Source organism: Talpa occidentalis, unplaced genomic scaffold, assembly GCF_014898055.3.
Source record: "Talpa occidentalis isolate TD23 unplaced genomic scaffold, MPIMG_talOcc4v2.1 talOcc4.3, whole genome shotgun sequence".
Lineage (NCBI taxonomy): Eukaryota > Metazoa > Chordata > Mammalia > Eulipotyphla > Talpidae > Talpa > Talpa occidentalis.
This window is the reverse complement of record NW_023603184.1, coordinates 98,295,597-98,321,437: the sequence shown is the minus strand read 5'-3', so window position 1 is coordinate 98,321,437 and position 25,841 is coordinate 98,295,597. Positions and strand designations below refer to the sequence as shown.

General features: G+C 33.5%; 1 protein-coding gene across 4 annotated transcripts in view; it reads left to right on the top strand.

Moving 5' to 3' along the window:
• The window catches only part of SCN7A (sodium voltage-gated channel alpha subunit 7), a 117,393-nt gene that overhangs the window by 73,390 nt on the left and 18,162 nt on the right, over positions 1–25,841 (top strand). For all 4 annotated transcript variants that reach the window (XM_054699826.1, XM_054699825.1, XM_037523457.2 and 1 more), the window contains 9 exons: positions 3,589–3,679; positions 4,335–4,573; positions 5,631–5,804; positions 8,558–8,914; positions 14,254–14,691; positions 18,152–18,257; positions 20,459–20,613; positions 22,615–22,788; positions 25,093–25,200. In XM_054699826.1, the coding sequence (XP_054555801.1) occupies positions 3,589–3,679; positions 4,335–4,573; positions 5,631–5,804; positions 8,558–8,914; positions 14,254–14,691; positions 18,152–18,257; positions 20,459–20,613; positions 22,615–22,788; positions 25,093–25,200 (1,842 nt within the window). The remainder of the gene's footprint in view (positions 1–3,588; positions 3,680–4,334; positions 4,574–5,630; positions 5,805–8,557; positions 8,915–14,253; positions 14,692–18,151; positions 18,258–20,458; positions 20,614–22,614; positions 22,789–25,092; positions 25,201–25,841) is intronic.

Here is a 25,841-nt window from a genome sequence, read left to right as displayed (position 1 = left end):
TACCATTGAAACAAGAAGCAATTATAGACCATCTGAAGAAAACATGTATAAAAAGAGTCTATTGAGTGTAGCCATTATATCACCCATGAGTAAGTCACAGGAAAACAAATTACAAAAGAAGCTTTCTGTGTCCAGAAATGAGTCTGGGGTCTTTTAGATTGAATGATGATGGTCTGAATAGCATGTGGAATGAGTAATTTGTTTTGAAGTGGTATTTCAAATTTCAAGGGCTACACACAAGTGTATTCAAGCACACAATACTTCTCTTATCCCAAAATGAGATGCCCTGTTAACTCTGCTTGTGAAGAACTTGGATTATTTCCTGATTTCCCAATATCTCTATTCATTCAACTGCTCTGGAACAAATAAAGTCTCTGTTTTAATTAAAATCTTTCAATTATAAAGAATTTCTTTCCATGGAAGAGTGCTAGAACATTTTGTCATGTGAAGGTTTTCTGGGAAGTAAGAGTGAAAACCCTTTTTATAAAATTTATTTTCTTTTCCATATATACACACACACACACACACACACACACACAAACACTAGAGAAACAATTTTTAATAAATGCAAACATAGTGTATCTTCATGAAGATAATGGTCTAATGGAGAGATTAACTATAAAATTATCACAAACACAAAATTGTAGCTCTAGGGCCATCAAATATTATATGTTTCCTGATGATATGAAATATGAAATGTAAAATATCACATACATTACATTCTTACTAAACCCCTGGCTAAGTCCAATAAACCTCTAAATCTGTGTTTCTCCAGAAAATATATTGAATTACACAAGACAATCTGCCAAATCAAGAATGTTGACAATGCTACAATACTTATGACCCAGTATCTTCAAAAACAAATCGCATAGAAAAAAATAAATTGAAATGACAATATAATCAATATATCTGCCAACTAAAAACAACATGTGGCTCTTATTTGTTTTTTGACTGGGACAAATCAACTATAATAAAATGTTTTTGATCAATGAAAGAAAGTTGAGCATGGTTGGGTATTGGCTAATATTAAGGAATTACTAGTTTTGCTGATTGTGATAATGGTGTGATTATTCTTCAAGAAAGCTCATTTTGATAAGTATATGACATGAAATTTGACTTAAAACATTTCATAAAAGAAATAGGGGGAAAGGAAATAGGTAAATTAGGTAAAAGGGATCAATTATATAGTGAAGATTAGAATTAGACTTACAATGGTGAACATAATGTGGTATACACAGATGCTGATTCATTATATACACCTGAAACTTATATAATGTCATAGACTAATGTTATTTCAAGAAAAATTTTAGTAAGGTAATAGATAAAAATGAAAAATATAATGTTATTAATTGTCAAATCTGGATATTGTATACTTGCTGGTACTCTATATTATATGCTACTAAAAAAAACTAAATGAAACTGTGGCAAGTGCAATACAAGACAGAACCATGGTTCTTCAAGAGCCTATAATAAAGGTGTTCTCTAAGTTGGAAAAGACTTTTGAGCTGAGATCTTGAGCTGACTTGAAAAAAGAAAGATTTGAGCTGAGATCTCAAGATCTCAAGGAGGAACAAACAGGGTGAGTCCAAGAATTAAAAAGAGAAGAAAGCTGCAACAGAGAGAGCAAGTCTGAGTCCAAGATGAACACTTCAGATCCTAATTGATAAATAATGAAAATATGACTTGATTCTTCCTTATTCATATATTCCCTCCAGAGAAAATTTAAACAAGTTGTAAGAAGGAATATTAGTCCATTTTCCTGTCTAATTTTAACAGCACACTATTCAAAATTCAGGCATATACCCTTACTAAACTCTAAACTCCCAAATAGATTATTGAATTATGATCCTATCAATTTGTTCTGTAAAATAGATATGTCCAATATGTGGGCATCTCAAAACTTTTGGAAGCTAATTGAGGTAAATATATTACTTGATCAACTTGTGGTTCATTGTATATTCTAAAATTTATTCATAGTTCGAGTCATTAGTAGAAAATTAAGCATTGACTATGTCAACAGTAGCATTATTATGCTCCCTACTCTAATCTCCTACACACACGGACAATTATTTCTACTGAATGGCTTTATGAAGGTATACCTGGAAAATCCCTATCATATCTTAATAGAAAAAGTATACTTCTGGTGGTTTTTAACTGACAGAAATTTGGAATTGTATAAAATGTAACATGTAACTTTGCAAATCAGGTAAAAAATATTTTCTGGAATAATCATGACTTAAGAGAATAGACTGAGTTTTTAGCTTACTTTTTTTAAAAAGATTTATTTATTTATTTATTTATACAAGCACTGGGTACAGTGCCGGGGATCTAACCGGCACTGCAGAGGCTGCAGGCAGCTTCGCAGCCCAGTGCTCAACCGCTGCACCACCGGGGGGGCCCTAGCTTACTTTTTCAATTAAAAAAAAAAGTAAGGGGGCAAAGATCAGTAGACCTGCAGGTGGAACTCAATATGTAACACAATTGATTTCATTTCCTCTAGCTCCATTGCTTACAAAGTTAGATGGGACTTGATTGATACTGAGATCTTAGTATCTACTAGGCTGCTTCAGGTAGACTGTGCAAAACTTGACAGAGTGTGCTGCATATGGACCATTGGTGAGCCTTAGCTACTAATTCCCTCTGTAATAAGGTGGCAGCATGCTCCAGGGCAGCTATGGTTATTCAATCACAGCCTCACTAATTAGCCCAAATATTCTTATTCACAAATATTCTCATTCTCTGTGTGTGCCAAATGTAAAATTTTGTAAAGTCTGTGGTATAATATCATCTACTCATTGTCAGATTCTTAATAGTTTAAATTTCAGTACAAATTTTAAACATGATCACTGGAAAAATTTAGGACTATTCTTATGATACATATGAATGCATAAAATTTGTAACAGCTATATCAAACTTAGGAGTTTTGAATTTCTTTCCAGTGTGATGATTCTCTTTTAACTCTATGTAACCACAGCAACACTGCAGAGGATGGATGTCTTACATTACCAAAGAGGCAGAAGAGACTGAAAATGTGACTCCTTTATGAAATTATCATATATGTTCTAATTAAAACAGCTCTTTTTAATCCATTTTATTACCTGATATTCCTATGAAAAATTTCATCATCACAAAACTAAATAATTTTGATTTTATCAAAAGTTTACAAAGTTATAAAGTTAAGATATACTTAATGAAAATCTTTAAGGTGTTAGACTATCACTTTTATTATTCAGTAGCACGTTTATCAGGATATTTCACAATAACTCTAAACTGTACATTGAATTCTTTGTTCATCTGAGTAATGCCACAGCTAGCCTCTAGTCTTTACTCATTTTATAGTTAACTTCATAGTGTGAAATGACTTAGTTGAGTTGCAAGTTACACACATTCAGTTTCCAAATAATCCTGATTCCTATTATCTTTAAAATGCCTATAATGTAAAGAGTAGCAAGTGATGGGACCCTGAAAGATTCCTGGAGGTAAGAATCAGCATTTCTAAGAAATTTATAAACCTTTATATAGTTATAATATTGGAGGTGTCAAGGGGAGAAGACATTATTGAACTCATCAAATTTCTTTTCACTCGAGACCACACAAATGGAAATGAAGAAAAGATCTCCAACTTCTATGATCACTTCTTTGGATATGATGGATGATGCTACCATCAGATATGAGGAAGGTAAATTAATAACTGTTAAGACCCAATGGAAGATATTATTCATATGATTTAAAGAAATTCTACAATTTCTTTGGAATTTTAGATGAAAATAACTAAAATTTAAAGAATAACATGAGGCTATAAGAATGAACAATATATAAGAATTATATGAACATAGTGTTTTTAACATTGGAAAGGGTGACCAAAGAGTGCCAAGAAATTTTATTTGTTTAGCATTGATAATGGCATAGAAGTGCTAACTTCTGGCTGAAAATAGATGTTGGAGTATATAGCATTAATGTATAAGGTCCTTTCTATGTTTGTTTCTGCCTTTTTTTTTACTTGTAACCAGAAACTATAGCCAACATTGAAATGTATTATTATGTAAAGCATGTAAGTCTAGAAATTATAAATCATTTGTTTTCTTGAGATCTATTCCTGTGTTTTGCTTCTAATGCACAATATGTCTTAATGTGTTTGCCTAATTGCAAGCATAAACAAAATATAGCGAATTTACTTTGTTCTGTTTATCAGTATAACATATTTCTGTTTACTAATTCCAAATCCAAAGTCCAATTTCAAACCTCTCTTTGCATGCAGAAGTCAAATTTTTCTATTAGTTAGAACTTAAGTAAACAATTTAATAATTTTTAATTTTTCTATTCTAACATTTCAGAATTTAAAAAATCCAGGAAGAGATGCCCATTGTGTTGGCATAAATTTGCTAAAACTTTCTTGATCTGGGACTGTTCTCCCTGTTGGTTGAAATTGAAAGAATTTGCCCATATGATTATAATGGACCCATTTACTGATCTCTTTCTCACCATATGCATTATTGTAAACATACATATTTTGGCCTTGGAACATTATCCAATGAGTGAAGAAACAAGCTGTGTTCTCAGCATTGGAAACCTGGTAAGGCTATCATTGTACATCATTTTCATTTGCAATTTCAACTATTCTTAAGTCATTTGCATTATATTACTTTATTTTATAATCTAAATGTGTTGCAAATGCATTATATTAAAATTGAATGGAGTTCTGTGTTCATGCTTACCCACCCCAACACCCCCTTCTTTGTAACTGTTCTTGTTTTGAGTAAGTTTTATAGCTAGAATTTAAAATTCTGTTATTTAAATTTAGGATTTTCACCAGCTGCTAGGGAGTTATTTATTTCCTTTCCTTCCCAAATTACCCCCTCTTGGTGCCACGGGCCCTACTTCACAGTAGGGCAGGTGAAATAACAGACACAAGTTCTTACCTGATGCCAGAATTCTGAAACCTTACTACAATTGCACCTGACCCTGTCTGCTCTAATCACCTGTCTTTGCCTTAGCTTGGAACTTATCATTTTGGAAAGGTATTTTTGAAATTCACCTATCATTTTTTTTACATACAATGCGAAAGGTAAAACAAATTTCTTGGATTTCAGGTCACTTTCGAATAAATGCGTATTGCTTAATTTTATTTGCTTTTATTATTGTTGTTTAGTACTAATAGAAATCATCATATTGCTACCAGCTTTAAATTATATATTTACTGCATACCAAATAGGCAATTTACTTATTTCTTCCAGTATAGTTTTCAACACACAATTTCTGTAAGTCTACTCTTTGGGGGTAGGGGAATCATATATATATAATTTTTTAAATTATTTTACAATTAAAAAATTAAATATCTTAACATATACTACATATCCCAACAGGAACTATTTCAAATAAAAATATTTTAACTATCAAATAGTCTTTCGTTTTCTTCCAGGGTGGCTTTTATTAAAATAATTTGAGATTCTATATATAGTGTCTAACATTAGATTGTTAAGTAAAAAGTATGAGTCTGTCCTTGTAATACAGCCTCCAAAGCTATGAAGGACTACAGAGGCGTGCCAGTAAAAAGCTACAATGTCCACATCTGAGAGTTCTTATCAGACTGTTAGAATCATATTCACATTCATGTGTTTGTTTTTATTTAGGTGTTTATTGGGATTTTCACAACAGAAATGATTTTAAAAATCATTGCCATGCATCCATATGGGTATTTTCAAGTAGGCTGGAACATTTTTGATAGCCTAATTGTGTTCCATGGCTTAATTGAACTTTACCTAGCAAATGTTTCTGGATTAGCTATTTTTCGAACATTCAGACTGGTAAGTATAATCCAACACCTAAATTTTATTATATGAAGTTTTATGTGTTTCCTCAGGCATAAGATGAATAAAATAGTAATACTGTCTCATTGGGACATTAGAAATAATAAATGAATAAATTCATATATGAAGACTTTAGAAAGTATCCAAGGAAATAGTAAGTATTTAAAGGAAGTAAACCATATATGCAACTTGAGATGGGGAAGCAGGATCAAAGTTACTAAGTCCCAGAATCTACAGTCCAGTGTGTAACTAAGGAACTAGAATAGGGTATTTCTAAATGTAGCATAAAAAGCTTAATGAAAGAAGATCAGTAAAGTCAGCAGAAGGTGATTATGAAAATTATTAAATAAGAATCAGTGTATGTTTGTAATACAGATTGGTGGTGAGACTCAGAAAATTGGGCAAGAAAAGAAAGTGATTAGATCGATATTTATGGAAATGTAAAACTGATAAATAATATATTGTCATATTCTGATAACATTCTGATGGAATGTGCAGGAATCAAGACAATTAAGTAGATTTGATCTTATCCAAATAATTCTTTAGAACCCTGTTTTAAATCCACATCTATAAACTTTTCTAATGAGCAAGGGAATTATATACAAGATATATTTATCAAATTTATGGTTATAACAAAAGTGGAAAATGCAAAATGTGATGAAAAGATAGCATCAAAATGTCTAAAAGGCTAGTAATACACTGAATTTAAGATGATTATGTTTTATTTATTTATTTATTTTTTAAGAGTTAAGTCTTTTTTTTTTGAAGATTTATTTTTATTTATTTATACAAGCACTGGGTACAGTCAGAAGTGCAGGAGGGTGAGAGAATTCATGAGAGCCAGAGCGGGGAGCAGAGCAGGCAGAAGGACCTAAGTACACTGCTGAGGGGAGCAGCAGGCAACAGGAGAGGTCTGCGCGCCATATGGAACCCTCCTCCGGTGGCTGGGGAGCAGCCAGGGATCGAATGGGCACTGCAGAGGCTGCGGGCAGTTTCGCAACCCAGCGCTCAACTGCTGTGCCACCAGGGAGGCCCAAGATGATTATGTTTTTTTTTTTTTTTTTTTTATAGAGGCATGTTTTTATTTATTTATTTATTATATTTGTTTGTTTTTTGTTTATACATGCACTGGGTACAGTCAGAAGCGCGGGAGGGTGAGAGAATTCACCAGAGCCAGAGCGGGGTGCAGAGCAGGCAGAAGGGCTGAAGTACACTGCTGAGAGGAGCAGCGGGCGGCAGGAGAGGTCTGCGCACCATGTGGGATCCTCCTCCGGTGGCCGGGGAGCAGCCGGGGATCGAACCGGCGCCGCAGAGGCCGCGGGCAGCTTCGCAACCCAGCGCTCAACTGCTGTGCCACCAGGGAGGCCCAAGATGATTATGTTTTACATTGGATAAATGTGAAGTCCTACTCTTGAGTTCAAAAAGTCAATATTGGTATTAAAAATAGTTGGGGAGGGCCTCCCCGGTGGCGCAGCGGTTGAGCGCTGGGTTGCGAAGCTGCCCGCGGCCTCTGCGGCGCCGGTTCGATCCCCGGCTGCTCCCCGGCCACCGGAGGAGGATCCCACATGGTGCGCAGACCTCTCCTGCCGCCCGCTGCTCCCCTCAGCAGTGTACTTCAGTCCTTCTGCCTGCTCTGCTCCCCACTCTGGCTCTGGTGAATTCTCTCACCCTCCCACGCTTCTGACTGTACCCAGTGCATGTATAAACAAAAACAAACAAACAAACAAATAAAATAAATAAATAAATAAAACATGCCTCTATAAAAAAAAAAAAAAAATAGTTGGGGAAACTATAGCACATATAAAAATGATGGGTTCCAGATGACTAAACTTACTGAAATATAGTGGCCAAAATGTGAAGGTAATATTGTGCTGAGTCAATTGAAATAAAAAAAAAAAAAAAACTAGTGAAAAGAAGGGAACAATTCATACTAGACTTAGAATACTGCGTTTGGTCTTCAAAAAGTTACTTTAAAAGGGCAATACAGGGCTTCCCCTGGTGGTGCAGCGAAGCTGCCCTCAGCCACTACAGTGCCGGTTTGATCCCTGGCCGCTGGTGAGGGTCCCACATGGCGTGACAGACTTCTCCTGCCGGGCCCACTGCTCCCCTCAGCAGTGTATTTTGTCAGTCTGCCTGTTCTGCTCCCCGCTCTGGCTCTGTTGAATTCTCTCACCCTCCTGCACTTCTGACTGTACCCAGTGCTTATATGAATAAATAAATCTTAAAAATAAATAAATAGATACATAGATAGATAGATAGAGAGAGAGAGAGAGAGAGAGATAGATAGATAGATAGATGGGCAATACACTATGGAAAATTCTGTGAAACTTGACATACTTTTTCAGTGTCGTCTGTATATTCAGAATGTGGGGAAATATCCAATGTATTGTGAACAACAAACAAAAAATAGATAGTTGTTTGACCAATTATTAAAATATGAAACTAGAGCAATTCAAAAGTGTATTAGTAGTATTATGTTGAGTAGAGAATGGAAATTAACACAACAGTAGAAGAAGAAATGTATGGATTTTGTGTGAAAATATATAGAACATGTCTGGTGCATTCAGAGTTGTACATAAAGTGAATTTTCATTGATTAGTGTTAATATTCAAAGCCGAATATTAAGAACTATATGTAAGGATATAATGCTGATAAAAATTTTAAACATGCATTGTAAAATAGTGACCAAACTTTCTGCCATTTGTTTCTTTTTCTTCTTGTTTTTTTTTTTTTTTACGTTGCTCTATTAGTTGAGAATTTTCAAGTTGGGAAAATACTGGCCAACATTTAAGATTCTGATGCTGACTATTAGTAAATCATTGGCGACACTGAAAGACTTGGTCCTGCTCTTGTTCATCTTCACATTCTTTTCTGCTGTGATTGGTCAGAAACTACTTGGGTTTTATTACCAAAAAAATGTCTGCAATATAAGCGAAGACTGTCTACTTCCTCGCTGGCACATGGTTGATTTCTTCCACTCCTACCTGATTGTGTTCCGGATCCTCTGTGGAGAGTGGATAGAGACTTTATGGGATTGCTTTAAGGTAGCAGGCCAGTTCAGTTGTGTTCCTTTCTACATGATGGTCATTTTAATTGGAAACTTACTGGTAAGTAATCCACACTTTCAAATTTTCTTTAAAAACTAACATAATGTAGTCTGATATCATTCTAAAGTGAATTTATGGGATTCAGTGGTTTTTAACTCTGCTGTTCCATATGGTGGCCTCTAGCCCATATGGCTACAGATCAGTTAAATTATAAATGGTCCAAATTGAGAGGTGCTATAAAAGTAAAATACTCACTGAATATAAAGTCTCATAGAAAAAAAGGATTTATTTTAAAATAATATTTTGATACATTTGGTTATATAAAACACATTACTAGTATTATTTCACTTGGTTTTTGTTTATGCTTTTAATGTAGCCATGTGATGTTCATCATATTTTTTTGGATAGCACTGTTTTAAATGTTTGCTACTCCATACAGCATTGGCATCTTGTGGTAGATAGTTAATCAAATGCAGACTTTCAGGCCTCCATCCCAGACATATAGAAGCACAATCTAAATCCTAGCAATATCTCTAGGTTATTTGTATGCATATTAAATTTTAAGAAGCATTTAAATATAATACTCATTGTCAAACTTGGCTGTACACTATGATTACCTGGGGAATTAATAAAAATATATAATGTCTTTAATCTATTCCCAGATTTCTACTTTTGTTGTATGTAGGCATAACCGGGGAAGTTTCATTCTAAGAAACAGCAACAGCTTGTTAAAGAAAATTGTTCTTATAGGAAACCCCTGAATATTTGCCTTTAATCATAAGTCATAGCAATCAAGTATATTTCCCAATAAAACTGAAAAAAAGTGCACAGACTAGACTCAGTTGTATCAGTACCCTTCCTCATTGCTTCTATTTCGACTCAGATATGCCCCTGTGTTATATTTACCACATTGGGATTATATTTGCATATCTACTTATATATCTTTGTTATTAAGTTCTGTGAGGAAGAGATCTGACTTTCTCTATTTCATCTCTATTTCATCAAACGAGTGCCTAAATGTAAAAATATTTCAATATTCTTTGCCTTTGTAACTATTTGTAAACTTTCTAATGCAACTGACTTAAAACAGTATTCTAACTTATAGAAATAAAATTATATATACATATCTGCATATATAACTCACAGAATTAAAGATTGATCTCATTTCAGTTGTTGTGATTCAGATATTCAATGAGATTATTAGAGGTAGCGCTATGTAGATCTCAGATCTGTTTTTCTCTATGCCGCTTAGTGATTGGTTGCCTCTGTTGGTCAGATAGCTACTAAATTCTAAAGCTTCATGTCTTCATATCATATCAAGTGTGACAGAAGAGAAAATTTTTAATCTTCCCTAGAAGCAAAGCAAATATCTCCTATTGTTTCATTAATTCTCCATCACATGCCCATTCCTGAACCAATCTCTATAGGCCAAGGTATGGATTTCATTTGTTGTTTATTCCCAATGCTGTGGAGTATATTAACACAGTTTATTTTGTTAAGCTACTTAGACCCCTCCCTTGGAACTGGAGATGGTATCAATTCAAACCTGAAGCATATAACTCATAATAGGATAAGGTTGACTTCCTAAATAGAATGTGGGTTTCCAAAACCAAAAGGAAGGGTCAATACACAGAAATGAATTCAAAGGCAAAAATACAGAAATGCCATGGCAATTATGTAATTTAATTTCTGGGGGTTTTTTTGTTGTTGTTTTTAAACTTCACTTTATTTCTTATATTCTTACTTTAACTGATCAGAAATTTCAAGTCAATATCAGAGAGATTTCAGGATACAATGGAGTTACACAAACAGCCATCTATAATTATTTGGCTTCCATATTGCTTAGCTCACTAAATGTTTTAAGATTTATTCCTCTCAATGGTCATCATGGTAATAACACTAATGTAAATACAGGAAGAAAAATACAAGGAGAGCATTTGTGAGATTGTATACCATTTTACGCCATATAATTTCAATTCTCTGCGTTAGAGCTTTGCAATTTTACATTGACGCTTAGCATTGGTGCGAACAGAAGGCATTCTGCATTTTTTAAATTGAATTTTATCTTATTCCTCCAATAAAATTCCAACAGTGATTCAGAACCTTAAGTGGAAACCTCAAAAGTAATCATCTTAAATAAAAGCAAGTATTTATAGTGCTTTTTAAATAGTTCTATGCAATGTTGAGTTCTAGGCAAAATAGAGTTTATATTCAAGCAAACATAGGCTCAAATTCCAGTTAAATCATTTCTAAGAGACTGTACATATTAAATAACCTCTTTAAGGTTGACAAGCTTAAGTTTTAAAAGGATAGTGATAGAATAATATGTGTCTTGTATAGTCATTGTAATTTTAATAAAATCTTCTAGCATTCTGTATTTATAGACAATTATTTAAATTTCCTTAAGTTCTAAAAAACTATAACTCCTGAATATCCAGAATATTGTTATTTATTTAATGTATCCTTCAGTTAGATAACATTTCCAGGTGTTTTATCTGCATATAATACAATATTATAGCATTTTTCCCTTGTCCAAACCCTGCCACAAAACCTATTCTTTCATTTATTCCATAATGAATTAATTTTTTCAAAATATTTATCACCTATTGTGATAATGCCTAGTACTGTGCTAGTTGACTGTTTAAGAGAAAACACTATTCTTGGCCAAAAGAAGCTAATAATCATGAAATTTTAACCTTTTACAATTTTCCTTATTTCTCCATGCTCTAATACTTAACCAAAGAAATGAGGGAAAAGAACCAACTATCTTACATTATATTTGTTATTACCCTCTCATACTCCTGAACTCATTGTCCTTTGAGGTTGATGAAAGTGCTAGTAGTTCAGCTCCTACAAGGGCCATAGAACCCTAGATTACTTGAAAGTAAACCTTATTGTCAACTGAGAACCATCATACTAATGATGGTGAACCATCATACTAATCTCTGGGAGTATGGACATTTGATCATTGTCTTTTCATTCAGTTTTATTTTTTATACTCTCAGATTCAGTCAATGCAATTACAGAAAATGTGTCAACTGTTTAGATGATCTTGCCTATAAGAAACTTCATTTTTTTTCGTTCTTACCTAAAGAAATTTCCAATGTAGATCCATCTTCTACCCTATATTTTATTAGTAAACCAAAACTATAATAAAGATTAAGATTACCTATTTGACTTTTTCCTTCTGGCTTATTTCACTGAGCATAATTCCTTCTAGCTCCATCCATGTTACTGCAAATGACATGAGTTTATATTTTTTGATTGCTGACTAATATCCCACTGTATATAAATACCACATCTTCTTGATCCAGTCATTATTTTTGGGCATTTGGGTTGTAAAAAATTATCAGATGGTTTCACTTATGACAGAAATGTAGGGGAACCAAATAAGAAATCAGTGTAAAAAATAATAATAACAGTACAAAACAAAACAAAGCAAAAACAGACAATTACAAATCAGACATACTGCAGGGTAGGAGGAGGGAGAGGGATCAGGTAGAGGAAGGGAGAACAGGAGACTGTGGTGATGGTGCACAGGTGCCTTGGGGAAGGAAATTCTATGGGCACTCAACCTGAGGGGGTGGGGGGAAGAAAACATTGTTTAAAAAAATTTTTTTTTTAATTAAAAAAAAAAAGATTACCTATTTGATAACTTTATTACCTGCAACAATATTTCCATTTTTGGGCTTCCCCTGGTGGCCCAGGTGGTTGAGTACCGCACTGTGAAGCTGTCCGTAGCTTCTGCAGCACCAGTTTGATACCGGCCGGTCGGTGACGGTCTCGCATGGTGCGGCAGACCTCTCCTGTCGTGCCCGCTGCTCCCCTCAGCAGTGTATTTCTTCAGTCTGCCTGTTCTGTTCCCTGCTCTGTCTCTGGTGAATCCTCTCACCCTCCCACAAATCTGGCCTATACCCTGGTTCTTGTATAAATAAATAAATAAAAATCTTAAAAAAAAACCAATATTTTGATTTTTCCATACGAGTCTTATTTGAACTTCTCTGTTCCTAAGAGATATGAAGATCTAGGTGTAGAGAAAGAACTAAAAGTAATCTGTTAGGATTGAACACTGTATGGTGGGTAGTTCATATTTTCTCAGGTATGTATGTGCATAAGAAAGAGATATTATCAGAGCATGTGAGAACTTCATCTCTTCACAAAAATCCAAAATTCTGGAGGAAGTTTTAACAAATGAGTGCTTAAAGATCTTCATATACTTAATTATTTTATGCACACATAAATTGTCATAATTATTTTTTAAGAATGGATCTTAAAATGTGAAGAAATTAGAAGTAGGTAGGAAAATAATAGTTATATAAGATACATAAATACATATTTATACACAAAAATACATAAACATATATAAATATATTCTTAAACCTAGCATATGCCATTGAACTTTCCCTTTGAAAATAATGCATAAACTATAAATTAAATCTTCATAACTCAAATATTTGAAGAGCACAAACTTCTATAATAGGCAACATGCTCACATTATTAAATTCTAAGAATAATCAATATGAATCTTTTGTTTTAGAATCAAAAAATACTATCTATATCAAGATAAAAATCTGATACTCTGGAAACTGAACATGCCTTAGTCATATTGCTCAGTGATGGTGGTAAAGGCCAATCACATACTATCTTTGAGTTGAAAATAAATTTCAAGTAATAGGAATAAACCCCCAACACTCATCTTTCCTATTTGATCAAATTAATTACCACAGAGAGTCAATTAACCTATCCAGTACCTCTGCTTGCATATCACAATGAAAATTAGAGGTGGGTTTCAAAACTAGGAAGAGCTCTCTCCTCATGATATTCCTTTCAGGATTTGCAAAACCCTTGATAATGTCATTACATATCTTCCTGGGATAGAGCAGAAGGGAAGTCTACCACCTGGAGTAGCAATTCATGTTCTCAACTTGAGAGAGGCAGCTTGGCTCTGTGAAAGAACAAGCTTTGGATTGAGACAGACTTGAGTTCAGTATGTATCACCTTGATCTGACATCAGTAAGGCTTAGCTCTTTTATCTGTAAAAGAGAAACAAATGGGGCCTCACCTGGTGGCGCAGTGGTTGAGCGCTGGGTTGCAAGGCTGCCCGTAGCCTCTGCAGCACTGGTTCGATCCCCGGCCACCGGCGAGGGTCCAACCAAAAAAAAAAAAAAAAAAAAAAAAAAGAGAGAAACAAATGATATTTCACACAACATTAAAGTGACTTGTGGCTACGCAAACCCCTCACACAGCACCTGGTCCATTGTAGATGAGTAAGAACTGAATACCATTGTTGTTCATATGCTGTTTTCAACTCTCATGTTAGCTCATTTTAAGGATTTATTTTGTTTGAAAGGAAAAAATAAAACAAGATACATTAAACTTCATCTTATGTCCTCATTTAGATACTTTACCTGTTTCTGGCATTGGTGAGCTCATTTAGTTCATGCACGGCTGAAGCAACTGAAGAAAATGATGAATCAAAAAATCTCAAACGTGCAATGGCAAGAATTAAGAAAGGAATAAACTACGTGCTTTCTAAAATATTATGCAGAAAACAAAATGCTTTAAATGAAACCATGGGCAATGCAAAAGACAAACAAGTTAAAGAAAATATTTCTGATCATACGCTTTCTGAATTGAGCAATACCCAAGACCTCTTCAAAGATAAGGAAAGAAGTGGTGGCACAGAGAAAAATACAATGACTGAAAATGAGAGCCTCTCACTAATGCCCAGTCCTAGTGTCTCAGAAACTGTGCCAATTGCTTCAGGAGAATCTGATATAGAAAATCTGGATAATAAAGAAATTCAGAGCAAGTCAGGTGATGGAAGCAGCAAAGAGGTAAGATATTTTAATTTCCTTGTTGCATATTTTTGATTACTGCATTGTTGATGAAGAAGTGAATCAATGCTTAAGTTCTAGAATTAGTACCCATTTAATCCTAGCTATTCTACTCCTTGATTCTGATTTTGTTTTTTGCTCCTGATCAAATTGCTTTGACTTTATAAGCTTCAGTTTCCTCATCTGTAAATGAAATAAGATTTCTTAGAGGGAATGGAAGAATTAAGACAAATAGCTCAAGAGTGCACGGAACAATACCCAGTATATAGTAGGCACTTAGTAAACATTGACTATAATTATAAAATTCCATAAATTAATAACAGGCAGTGAGGGGTTAATAAAGAACATAGTAAAAAAATCTAAGTTTCAAAAATCAATGTGTACTTTCCATAAACCACTAAATTTTCCTGAGCTTTGTCATCTTTAAAATGTGAGAAATGGGAACTCTAACCAAGATGAAAATGCATACATATTGCAAAAATGAAAAATGATGTAAAAAATACATAAAATTTTAAAAAATAGTAATAAAATGTGAGGTAGGCAAGGTTAGTGCTAAGAGACTTTCATGCTTGCTTGCTAAAATGCTAAGATAATATATACATAATTCAAATGGACTAAAAGAAGAAAAGCTACCAGTTTGAATTGAATTGTGAAAAACTTTTAACTTTATAAAGCACCTGGCCAAAAAATAAAGGAGGGAGAGGTCACAGTTTTAGCTTCTAAACCATAAATCCTCCTGCGTTCAGTTTTACTGTCTTCATTTGCAAGTTGCATAATGTCTTAGTAGGAGGTGTGATTTAAGTTAGCTACATTTATAGGAATCACATGAGCACCAACGCCTTCTTGCTTTGGGCCTCACTTTTCTCTCATCTCATCACTCACAGGCCCTGCAGAGGAGCAGAGAATGTCTCTTTCCAGGTCCCCAAAGTCTCTGGCATGATCTTGTCTTTCAGATTTTTTCGGGTTAGGAAACTGCTCTCAGCAGGAACTTCTCAAATTGGCCTTCTAACAGGAATTAAGTTGGAATTATTCAAAATTCTTGAAGTTCCCAGTAAAGGCATCTTTGTTTTAAAGAAACATTTTCACTCCTTAGCACACCTAATATTCTCATTATTTTCCTTTAATTAATATTCTTAACATAAAACAGGAAATTTCCTCAGTAGCACACTTCTCCATCTTCATTGAGCTACATCTGCTTCTAGTAAAATAGCTATTTATGAAAGTAGATGTCAAAAAAGTTCTTTCCAATCTATTAAAGAGTCTGTGTTATGAAAACATAGGATAGATAGAAGATAACATGAATATTGAGGTTTAGGAAGTTGTCATTTATAGAGCATTATTTAGTCCTGTTGATTGGTTAACTACTCACAGGAGATTTATTCACTAATTGTTTATTATGACTTATTTACTTAGTATATGCTGCGTATTTAAGACACTGAGTATTTATGATGACTGAGTATTTAAGAAGTTGATCTACCAAAGCCAAAAATTTGTTATGAAATTCACATGCTCTGGGGCCTCCCCGGTGGTGCAGCGGGTTGAGCGCAGCATTGTGAACCTGTCTGCAGCCTCTGCAGTGCCAGTTCAATCCCCGCCGGCTGGCGAGAATCCCACATGGCACAGGAGACCTCTCCTGTCACGCCCACTACTCCCCTCAGCAGTGTATTTCTGTCGTCAGACTGTTCTGCTCGCTGCTCTGTCTCTGGTGAATCCTCTCACTCTCCCACACCTCTGGCCTGTACCCCAGCTCTTGTATAAAAATAAAAGAAATGTTAAAAAAAAAATATTTATTAAAAAAAAATTTACATGCTCTGATAATTTGAAGATACATTATACTATTGTTTCTTTGGTATTTAAACTGTCATAATTTTTTATTGCAAATATTTAACTGTATAATTTTTCTAACTATAACATCAAACTTTCCTTTGGTTTTGTAACTTGTTTTTTTCATAATAAATAAGGTATTACAGTCACTTTCTCATGCCATTAAGTAATCTACTAAAATACCATTAAGTAAGCTACTATAAATTTTGATCTTAATTGATTTATTTAAAAATTTGGAATAATATATACTTTCAGGGTTTTGGGAAAAATCTCATCAAATGGTGTAAGAATTCTAAAAACCCTAAATTATCACATAATGTGCATAATTTTCAGTTATTGAATACCCAAGCATTATAAAAGATTCATTTACAGTGTTTACTCCCAAATCAGTACATTGCTAGACTTTCACTAAAAATAAATAAAATATAAAGGGAACTTAAAAATTAAAGAACATTTATTGAGAATAATATCCTGCTGTATAGTTTTTTAAATTGAGCACCATAATATCTGTCAATTGGCCATATAATATCTGAAGCAAACAAAGTTTCCTAATTATGTTTCCTTGACACTTATTATGCATAAAAGGTAGGACAAAATATTTATAATTTCATTCTTTGTATGTTCTACCTAGTTCCTTAACTTTTAAGAATGAGAGTGGTTTGCTTCCAAAAGTTTTAATATGCCCACCTTGATTTTATTAATTAGAAGATAATTTTATAACCTATCAAATTTAGGATCTTAGCCATTTAAGGTAAAGTAAGCCATTTTAAGGTATTATATGTTATATATTCATTTTTAAATAAGGTAAAGGAAAGCAATGTGAGAAAATCATTTTAAGTAAAGGCACTAACATTTTTGCATGTTCAAAGCCATTACTACCATACTCTTAGTTTTTTAAATATCTTTTTTTTCTGAGTTAATATTAATTTACATAGTTCCATAAAGGTAGTATAGAAACTCCCCTTCAAGTATTGTTGCCATAGTGTGCCCACCACCAATGACCCCATGGACCTAGACATTCTCGAATTTCAGTCAAGAGCAAGGTGGAAGGACTCTCAATTCCTGCAACTAGCCATTTTCCATATGTTGGTACCACTTCCCCTAGTCTCTTCTTGGCCCTATTTCTTGTGCCGTTCTTCACTTCACTTCAGGATAATCTAGCATCAAACCTGTAATGACATACATAAGAATGTCTGGAATGAATTTTAAAGTAAAAACTATGTGCACAATTATTTACCCATCTTTTACATCAGGGGTGATTTATTCCAATGCTGCTCATCTAATTGAAATGCAATGTACTAGAACCTTGTGAATAACTTCAAGAAAGTTTTGGAACCAGCATCCTTTTAGAAATTGGAAACAGTCTATACATCTTTTGGGGATAAAAGTATTGTAAACATAATATTTATTTCAATTTAAAATTATTTTAGCTTAAATTGCATATTTTAAAATAATTTTAAAGGCTCTCAATTTGTGAAGATATGTACGTACTTTAATATCAAACATGAAATTGGCCTAAATTCTTTTAAACCTGATAGTAGTCTTTTGTACATAATTTTTCTTATTTCTGAAAATGGAGTAAACTTTTACTGCAGTGAGTAAATTAAACTAAGTTTTGGGGGGATTTATTTTTCAGAAGGTTAAGCAATCTAGCTCATCTGAATGCAGTACAGTTGATATTGTTATCTCTGAGGAAGAAGAAATGGTCTATGAACATGAAAAGTCAAAGCATTTTAAAAAAGGTAAGAAAAAAAATGTCCCTTTGGTCGTTGAATTTCTTTTAATTAAATAGTGCTGTAGATTATAACTTTAGCATTTATTAACTTGACAAAGCAATATACACACATGAATGAATATGCTTGCACACACACACACACACACAGAGAGATTCACACTGCATGTGCCTATATGAATACTGATAGAATCGTGCAATAAATGTCAAGGAAATAAAATTTGCACTCAGAAAAGAGGGACCTATTCCCAGAGAGTCTATTGTAGTAATTTAAAGTGTTGATTCTTTAAATAGACAGCCTGAGTCAAATACCATTCCACTACTCACTAGCTGTTTCCCTCTCTCTGACTCATTCCCTAATCTATAAAATGAGGATAATGCTAAGATTCACCTCATGGGATTGTTAAAAATATCAAATATACATGTATGTCTCTATGTGTGTGTAATCTTAGAAGAAAAAGATAAAATTTTTAAAAATTAAAGCAATCCAATCATCATCAACATTACCATCATCCTACTTCATAACTCAACTTGCAGAGTATAGTTAATGCAAAAAAGAACTATGAATAAGGTTATGTTATTGTTAAGATTGATTGTATTGATAATAAATATATTGATAATATTGATTGTAAAATGCATTTTTCATGCTGAAATAGATTCAAATTAAATTCAAATAAAATTTAATGTAACTATGTAACTAGTTATCATAGTAACTGATAACTATGTAACTTTGCATCAGAATAGAGAATGCTTTAGGAATAAAATGTAAAATTAGTGTAAGTAAACAATATTGGAAAAATGTATATATACAAGTGAAATAAAAACATCATGCCTCATGGAATGGAATCAGTATTTAAAACACTCATATGAAAACATCCATTAACTTTCATAGGAAAGCAAATCATATAATGATGACTTTTTATACTTACATGAATTTTAAGAAATGCATGAGATTTCAGTAAATGGGCCTATTCACTCAATATGTGTAACAAGCATCTCTCGATGACTTAAAATTCAAATTAGCTTCCTAACAAGATTAATAAAGAACTACAGGTTCTAGACATTGGACTGGAAATCATTAGAATGGCAACTACCAAATGTTCAATATTCTGATAATCAACATAAGAATCTGCTCTCAGGACTGAATTCTAGAACACGTATCATTCAAGACATTTCTTTCTTTTTTTTGTACCAAAAATGTATACAATGACACTAGACAAAAATCCTAAAATAAAATGTGTTGACTTTATTTTTTTTTTGCAGTAACATTGATTTATAGCACTGTACATGATTTAAGGGAATAGGTTCACACCTCTTCATACAACACCCACCACCAAAATACCCTTAGTCCTCCATTATAAACCTCTAGAATTCACTCCCCCTTGAATTCTACAGTCATATTTCTGGGGATTTTCATCTATTTTTACATCTGAGAAGTATTCCACCATGTATGTGTCCCATGTCTTCTTTATCCACTGGTTGGGCATGTTGGTTGTTTTCCTAACTTGGCTATTGTAAACAGTAAATATTGTAAATAGTGTTGCAAAATATTAAAATTCAACATATATCTATTTCTTTTCTCATCATTAGTTCTATTCTCAAACCTTAGATTTTTCTTATGCTAGCCCTCTTTACCAGAAGGTAGAGTTTAAATCTATTCACTTCTACATTACCCACAAAGTAATTCACAATCCAGGTTAGTTCCTTCAATAGTCTCTATCAAAATTCTCATTCCCACGCCACCTAAGAACTGGGGTTAATATAATTGACTTAAGTGACATTATACTCCCCTAACATCTCCTAACTATTTGTGTTTTAAAATGGTAATTCTTACTATGACTTGTGGCTCTGCAGAGGGTGAATTTTCAGGCATTATTCCAAAATGTGATCTCTGTGTGTGTGTGTTGGTGTGTTATAGGGGATAAATTCTATTCTCAGACTCTGTTCTTTGGGGTGAGAGCATACTCTAAGTCATCCATGTCTTTCATAATTTCTCTCCTACTACTATTATCAAACTCACAAGTTAGGTTTTTCCCTTTTTCAACCCTCCATGATTACAGTGGTTGCTATAGCAGGGACAAAAATCAAATGTTTATATATCAGAGACCATGTATTAGATTCTATAATAAAGAATTGTTAAGATAGAAAGATTAAGATATTTTTTACAGGAGTTTTTTAGATTTTTGTTCCTAACAGTTTCATTCGTGACAGGTTACAGGCAAAGATCTTCACTGGGCCAAATCAGTAGAGAATCCAAGAAGGGGAAAATTTGGCAGAACATAAGAAAAACCTGCTGCAAGATAGTAGAAAACAGTTTTTTTAAGTGCTTCATTGGCCTTGTCACTCTGGTTAGCACAGGTGCTCTGGTAAGTGAAAATGTGTTATGTTAATGGGAAAAATGTTTAATGAATGTTTTTCAATTCATAAATTCATGGGTCAAACTATTTTCCCCATAATACTTATCATTAACCAAATTTTGTATTCTGTGATTTTAGTTTTGGAAAATATACATTATGCCTTCTTAGAAAGTCTATACATGTATATATGCCTCATTCAATATTATGTAAATAGTGCAATTTCGGATGATATTATATGAATGACAGTGAGAAAAAGGAATGTTGGACAGTGAGAAATGGATACCTAACTATTTATTTTAATAAAATTTGAAAGTTTAATATATGTTGTATTGTACCTGTACTTAGGTACCTATTCAATAAGGTAAGAGAAGTGTTACATATCCTGTTAAGGATGTTTGAGCTATAAATATATTTACCCATTGATTAAACATTCTTAATTCCAGGAAATTATCTTGCAAATATCTACATAAGTATTAAAAGCATGTATAAGGTTAGTCACTTAAGAGTTTTGTTTGAAATAGCAAAAAGTGGAAAAGGAAAAAAAGTCCATAATAGGTGACTATTTGGATATACTATGTACAATCAATGTGGAATACTGGACAACCATTTAAAAATACAAACTGTCTACATGCTTAATAAGTGACACAGAGAAAGATCTAGAATGAAGAATGTGTCATGCTATATTTTATATAGGGATGGAAGAAAAGTAGGAATGTATATGGGTATTTACTTGTGCTTGATTAAAAATCAAAGAGTAGAGAATAGTTATTTGTGAAATATATAGAAGAGAGGAGATGAAGAGTCATGGTTGAGAACTATACTTGGGGCTGTATGTGTATTTCTTAAGTAAACTTAATATTGACATTTAGCCAAGATACTGAAAACCGTATGAATCATAAGTGTAAAGCATAGAGGAATTCACAAAGTGAAGGTACCTGTGTAACTACTGCCTGACAAGATATTATGTTACCTAGACTCCAGAACCATACTCTGATTCCTAAGTCACTTCCCTACTCTACACAAATAGCTAATTTGATCTTCAATTGCTACAGATCCATTTGACCCATCTTAAGATGAAGTAGGGGGTTCTGTGTATCTTTTTATGTTATTTTGCATTACTTACCTATTCAAAAAATAAGTACATATAATAAAATAAGATACTTTAAATAACTTTAAATGATATTTTAATTGCTTATGAAGATGCTTTTACTCCCTAACTTGTTCAATTAAAAGTAACTAATGCTATTATTATTTTATATTTACTTTTGTTTTACAGGTTTACAAGAATCACACAATTCTTTACATAAAATTAGTTTAATCCTTGTTTACTTTTTGACCTTGAATGCATGCTGACACAAGTCTACCTGAAGTCATTGGTATCTTAATGCCTATTTTGAGTGCTAAGATAAAAGCAACATGAAATTGCTTTGATTGATATTATCAGACTTTATATCCTCCACAGCAAAATTAAGATTAACCTTTTAAAATTGACCTTTGAAAAAACAATTATAATTTTCTTTCATATTCATGTTTCCCTCAGTTTATCTGATTATTTCTGCAGTACAGCAAAATTTATGACATTTTTGTTACAGTACTATGGATTTCTGGAAATACTTTGTTTCTCTCCTAGCAAAGAACATATCTATCTATAAATTGGCTACATGGAATGAAAGATAAGAAGCACATTAGATGTGACTAAAAGTTCTGTCTCTCGGAATGTGTTTCATCAACTGATTTGAGAGATGATTTTTGGATCACTACTTAGGCCACTTGTGACACCAAGTTTAGTCTTGATAAAATGTTCTCCATTCAGTTAATGATACCTGCTACAGCATGGGATCAGAAAATGATATTTAGGGAATATGTGATAAATACACACAAGTGAACCAGCAGTTGAACCAGCAATGGTGACATTGCTCACTATCTAGATATGGGAATTCATTTCCATCTTTGCTAAAAGAATTTCTAGAAATTACATGTACACTAATCCTGATTGTTTTTCATTCACAGGCTTTTGAAGATATATATATTGATCAGAGAAAGACTATTAAAATCTTATTAGAATATGCTGACATGATCTTCACATACATCTTCATTCTGGAAATGCTTCTGAAGTGGATGGCATATGGTTTTAAAGCCTATTTCAAAAATGGATGGTACAGGCTAGACTTCATGGTTGTTATTGTACGTATTTAAAATAAAAATTTAAGGACTGTTAGATTTACTCTTCCTTTTTACTCTTTTCTCAGGTAGCATTCCATTACTTACATCTTCCTTTTCCCTCCGTCCGTACATTTTCAGTCACCAACTTTCCCTTATTTCTTTATTTGTAATGTTTAACATCTTTTTTTTCTCATCCTAAAATTTTAAAAATTCAACACTTCATGACTGATTATCCCAACAGTCACATATGAACCCAACTCAAAGATGAGGCTTATTGTCCAGTATCCTGAAAATATCCCCATCCTAAAATCTCTAAATGTTGTTAACTTGACTTTTCAATGATATAGTCAGAATAAGACTTCTTATCATAACCTTCACCATTATCAGTGGTCCAAGCTACCAAAGCTTCTCATTTGAATGACTGCAATAGATTCCCAACTAACAGTATTGTTCCCACCGCTGCATGCCTATATACTATTCTCCACATGGCAATCAGTTACTGAAGTCAGTGGCAGTCACTTGTCTTCTGGAACCCTTTAATAAACACCCCATCTCACTTAGTGTAACAGCTAGGATCTTTGCAACCAAAGGCCCACAAGTCTCTACATGATCCAACCCAGCCTCTTACTGTTCTCCCTAACTTCCCATCCTGTTCTCTGTACTGCTTCACCATCTTATGATGCTCCTCATACCTAACAAGATTAATTCCTTCTTAGTACCTATGCACTTATTCATCCTTCCACTTGGAAATTCTGCTGGCTTACATCATTTATGTCTTATTTAAACTATTGAATTTAGGTCTTTCCTCACTACCTTATTTAAAACTGCAATCATCCCAATGCTTCCTTTCCTTTCTCTGCTTTCTCATTGCCCAAGCATCTGTTAATGTAATTTATTTATTGATTTTGCTTATAACCTTCTCTTCCACCACTAAGATAAGTTCAACTAAGGTGGAAATTTTTCTGTTTGGTTCCCTCCTTTGTTCCCTCCTTTATTCCCTGTACTTACAACAATTCCTGTCACACAGTAGGTGTCACTTTTTGTTAAATGAACAAATGGCTCCCTGTTATATAAGCAATGATTAAACCTTCTCAACCTGTAAATAACAACTTATAATATTTGTCCTCTGCTTTCTAAATTAATTTTTGTGGATTTACCAACTCTAACAACCACACTGCACCTACAACCCATCTTTCTGCTTCCTGACCACTGTTCTTATGTGTCCACATCCTTTTATGCTTACGTAAATGATGATATCCTCACTTCAGAGCCCACTTCAAGACCATCTCTTTAGTATAGGATGAAAAACAACAACTTTTTTATTTATGTTACCATGAAAGTACTGAAAATATGAAGATACAATAAAAAAAATCATAACTCGGGCCTCCCTGGTGGCACAAGGGTTAAGACACAGCCTATGAAACTATCCACAGCCACTGCAGCATGAGTTCAATCCCTGGTCAGGGAGCTACCCACATGGTGGAGCAGACCTCTCCTGACTCGCCTGCTGCTCCCCTCAGCAGTATATTTCAGTCAATCTACCTGCTGCTCCCCTCAGCAGTATATTTCAGTCAATCTACCTATTCTGTATTCCACTCTCTGGTGAATCCTCTCATCCCCCACACCTCTGGCCTGTACCCCAGTTCTTGTATACATAAATAAATAAAGCTTTAAAAAAAAATCATTACCACTTTGCTTGACGTCCATTAACTTTTATCATGCTTGAATCATTTTTATGCATGTATATTTATTTTAAAATTAGTGATTTAGTACACCTTTTTGTAATTTATACTTGTACAAAACAATATTCATATTCTCCTTGATCCCTCTCATCTGAAATCCTATTTTGTACATTGTCTAAACCATATTTATGCATGGGTCTATATAAATATATGCCAAACTTTATCTTAATAAATACATGTTATACTATTATTATATTGCAAATAATCATTAAATTTATCCTTAATCTAATATCAAGCTAGAAAATGATTATGAATATTAATCCTTGACCATAAAGTATGTCAAATATACAAATTTTTGTTTATCTAATTGATGAGATAAAATTTTTGTTTATCTCATATAATTAACAAATATTCCTATTAACAGAAACATTTTTATTTTCTCTTTTTTGAGGTTATTTCAACCCAAAATTAATTCCTTATACTTTCTGTAAGTCATTGGTGAGATACATTAAAATCTTTTGCAAATATATCTTTGTAGACTTTGACTATGTATCTTTCCCATAATAAATGCAGTGTGTTTTATAGATTGTTTTGTTTAAAGTTAAATTTAAATAATATTCACTTTTTTCATATATATTCCTAGGTTTTTTGTCTTAGCTTAATAGGCAAATCACGGGAAGGACTAAAACCACTTACTTTCTTTAAATTTCTTCGGGCTCTCAGAGTTCTATCTCAATTTGAAAGAATGAAGGTAAGACAACAGTTTATAAATAAACCTATTGGTTTTTATTTAGGATTAGTAGGTCTCCCTAATTAGTGAATTGTAGATGTCTTCTCAGTTTTAGTAACCAACATTAATGCAAAAAACATTTTATTACTTAAATATAGGGTAAAGTTCTGCTTGTTATTAAGATTTTAGGTCTTTATTAATTATAAGATATGGAAACTAAGCAAGAAACCCCATCAGTTGAGAAAGAAAATATAGTCTCAAAAAGTAACATCATTCAGGGCCTCCCCTGGTGGCGCAGGAGGTTGAGCACAGGGCTGTGACGCTGTCCACAGACTCTGCAGCTCCAGTTTGATCCCGGCCGCCTGGCGAGGGTCCCACATGGCGCAGCAGACCTCTCCTGTCTTGCCCACTGCTCCCCTCAGCAGTGTATTTCGTCAGTCTGCCTGTTCTGTGCCCTGCTCTGTCTCTGGTGAATCCTCTCACCCTCCCGCACCTCAGGCCTGTACCCCCTTTCTTGTATAAATAAATAAATAAATCTTTTTTTTTAAAAAAAAGTAACACCATTCATAGTGTGATATAATTTCACAATACATAAAAATGCCAAATCATTATATTGTACATCAGAAGCTAAAAAAAATCTAAAATGTCAGTTATACTTCAAT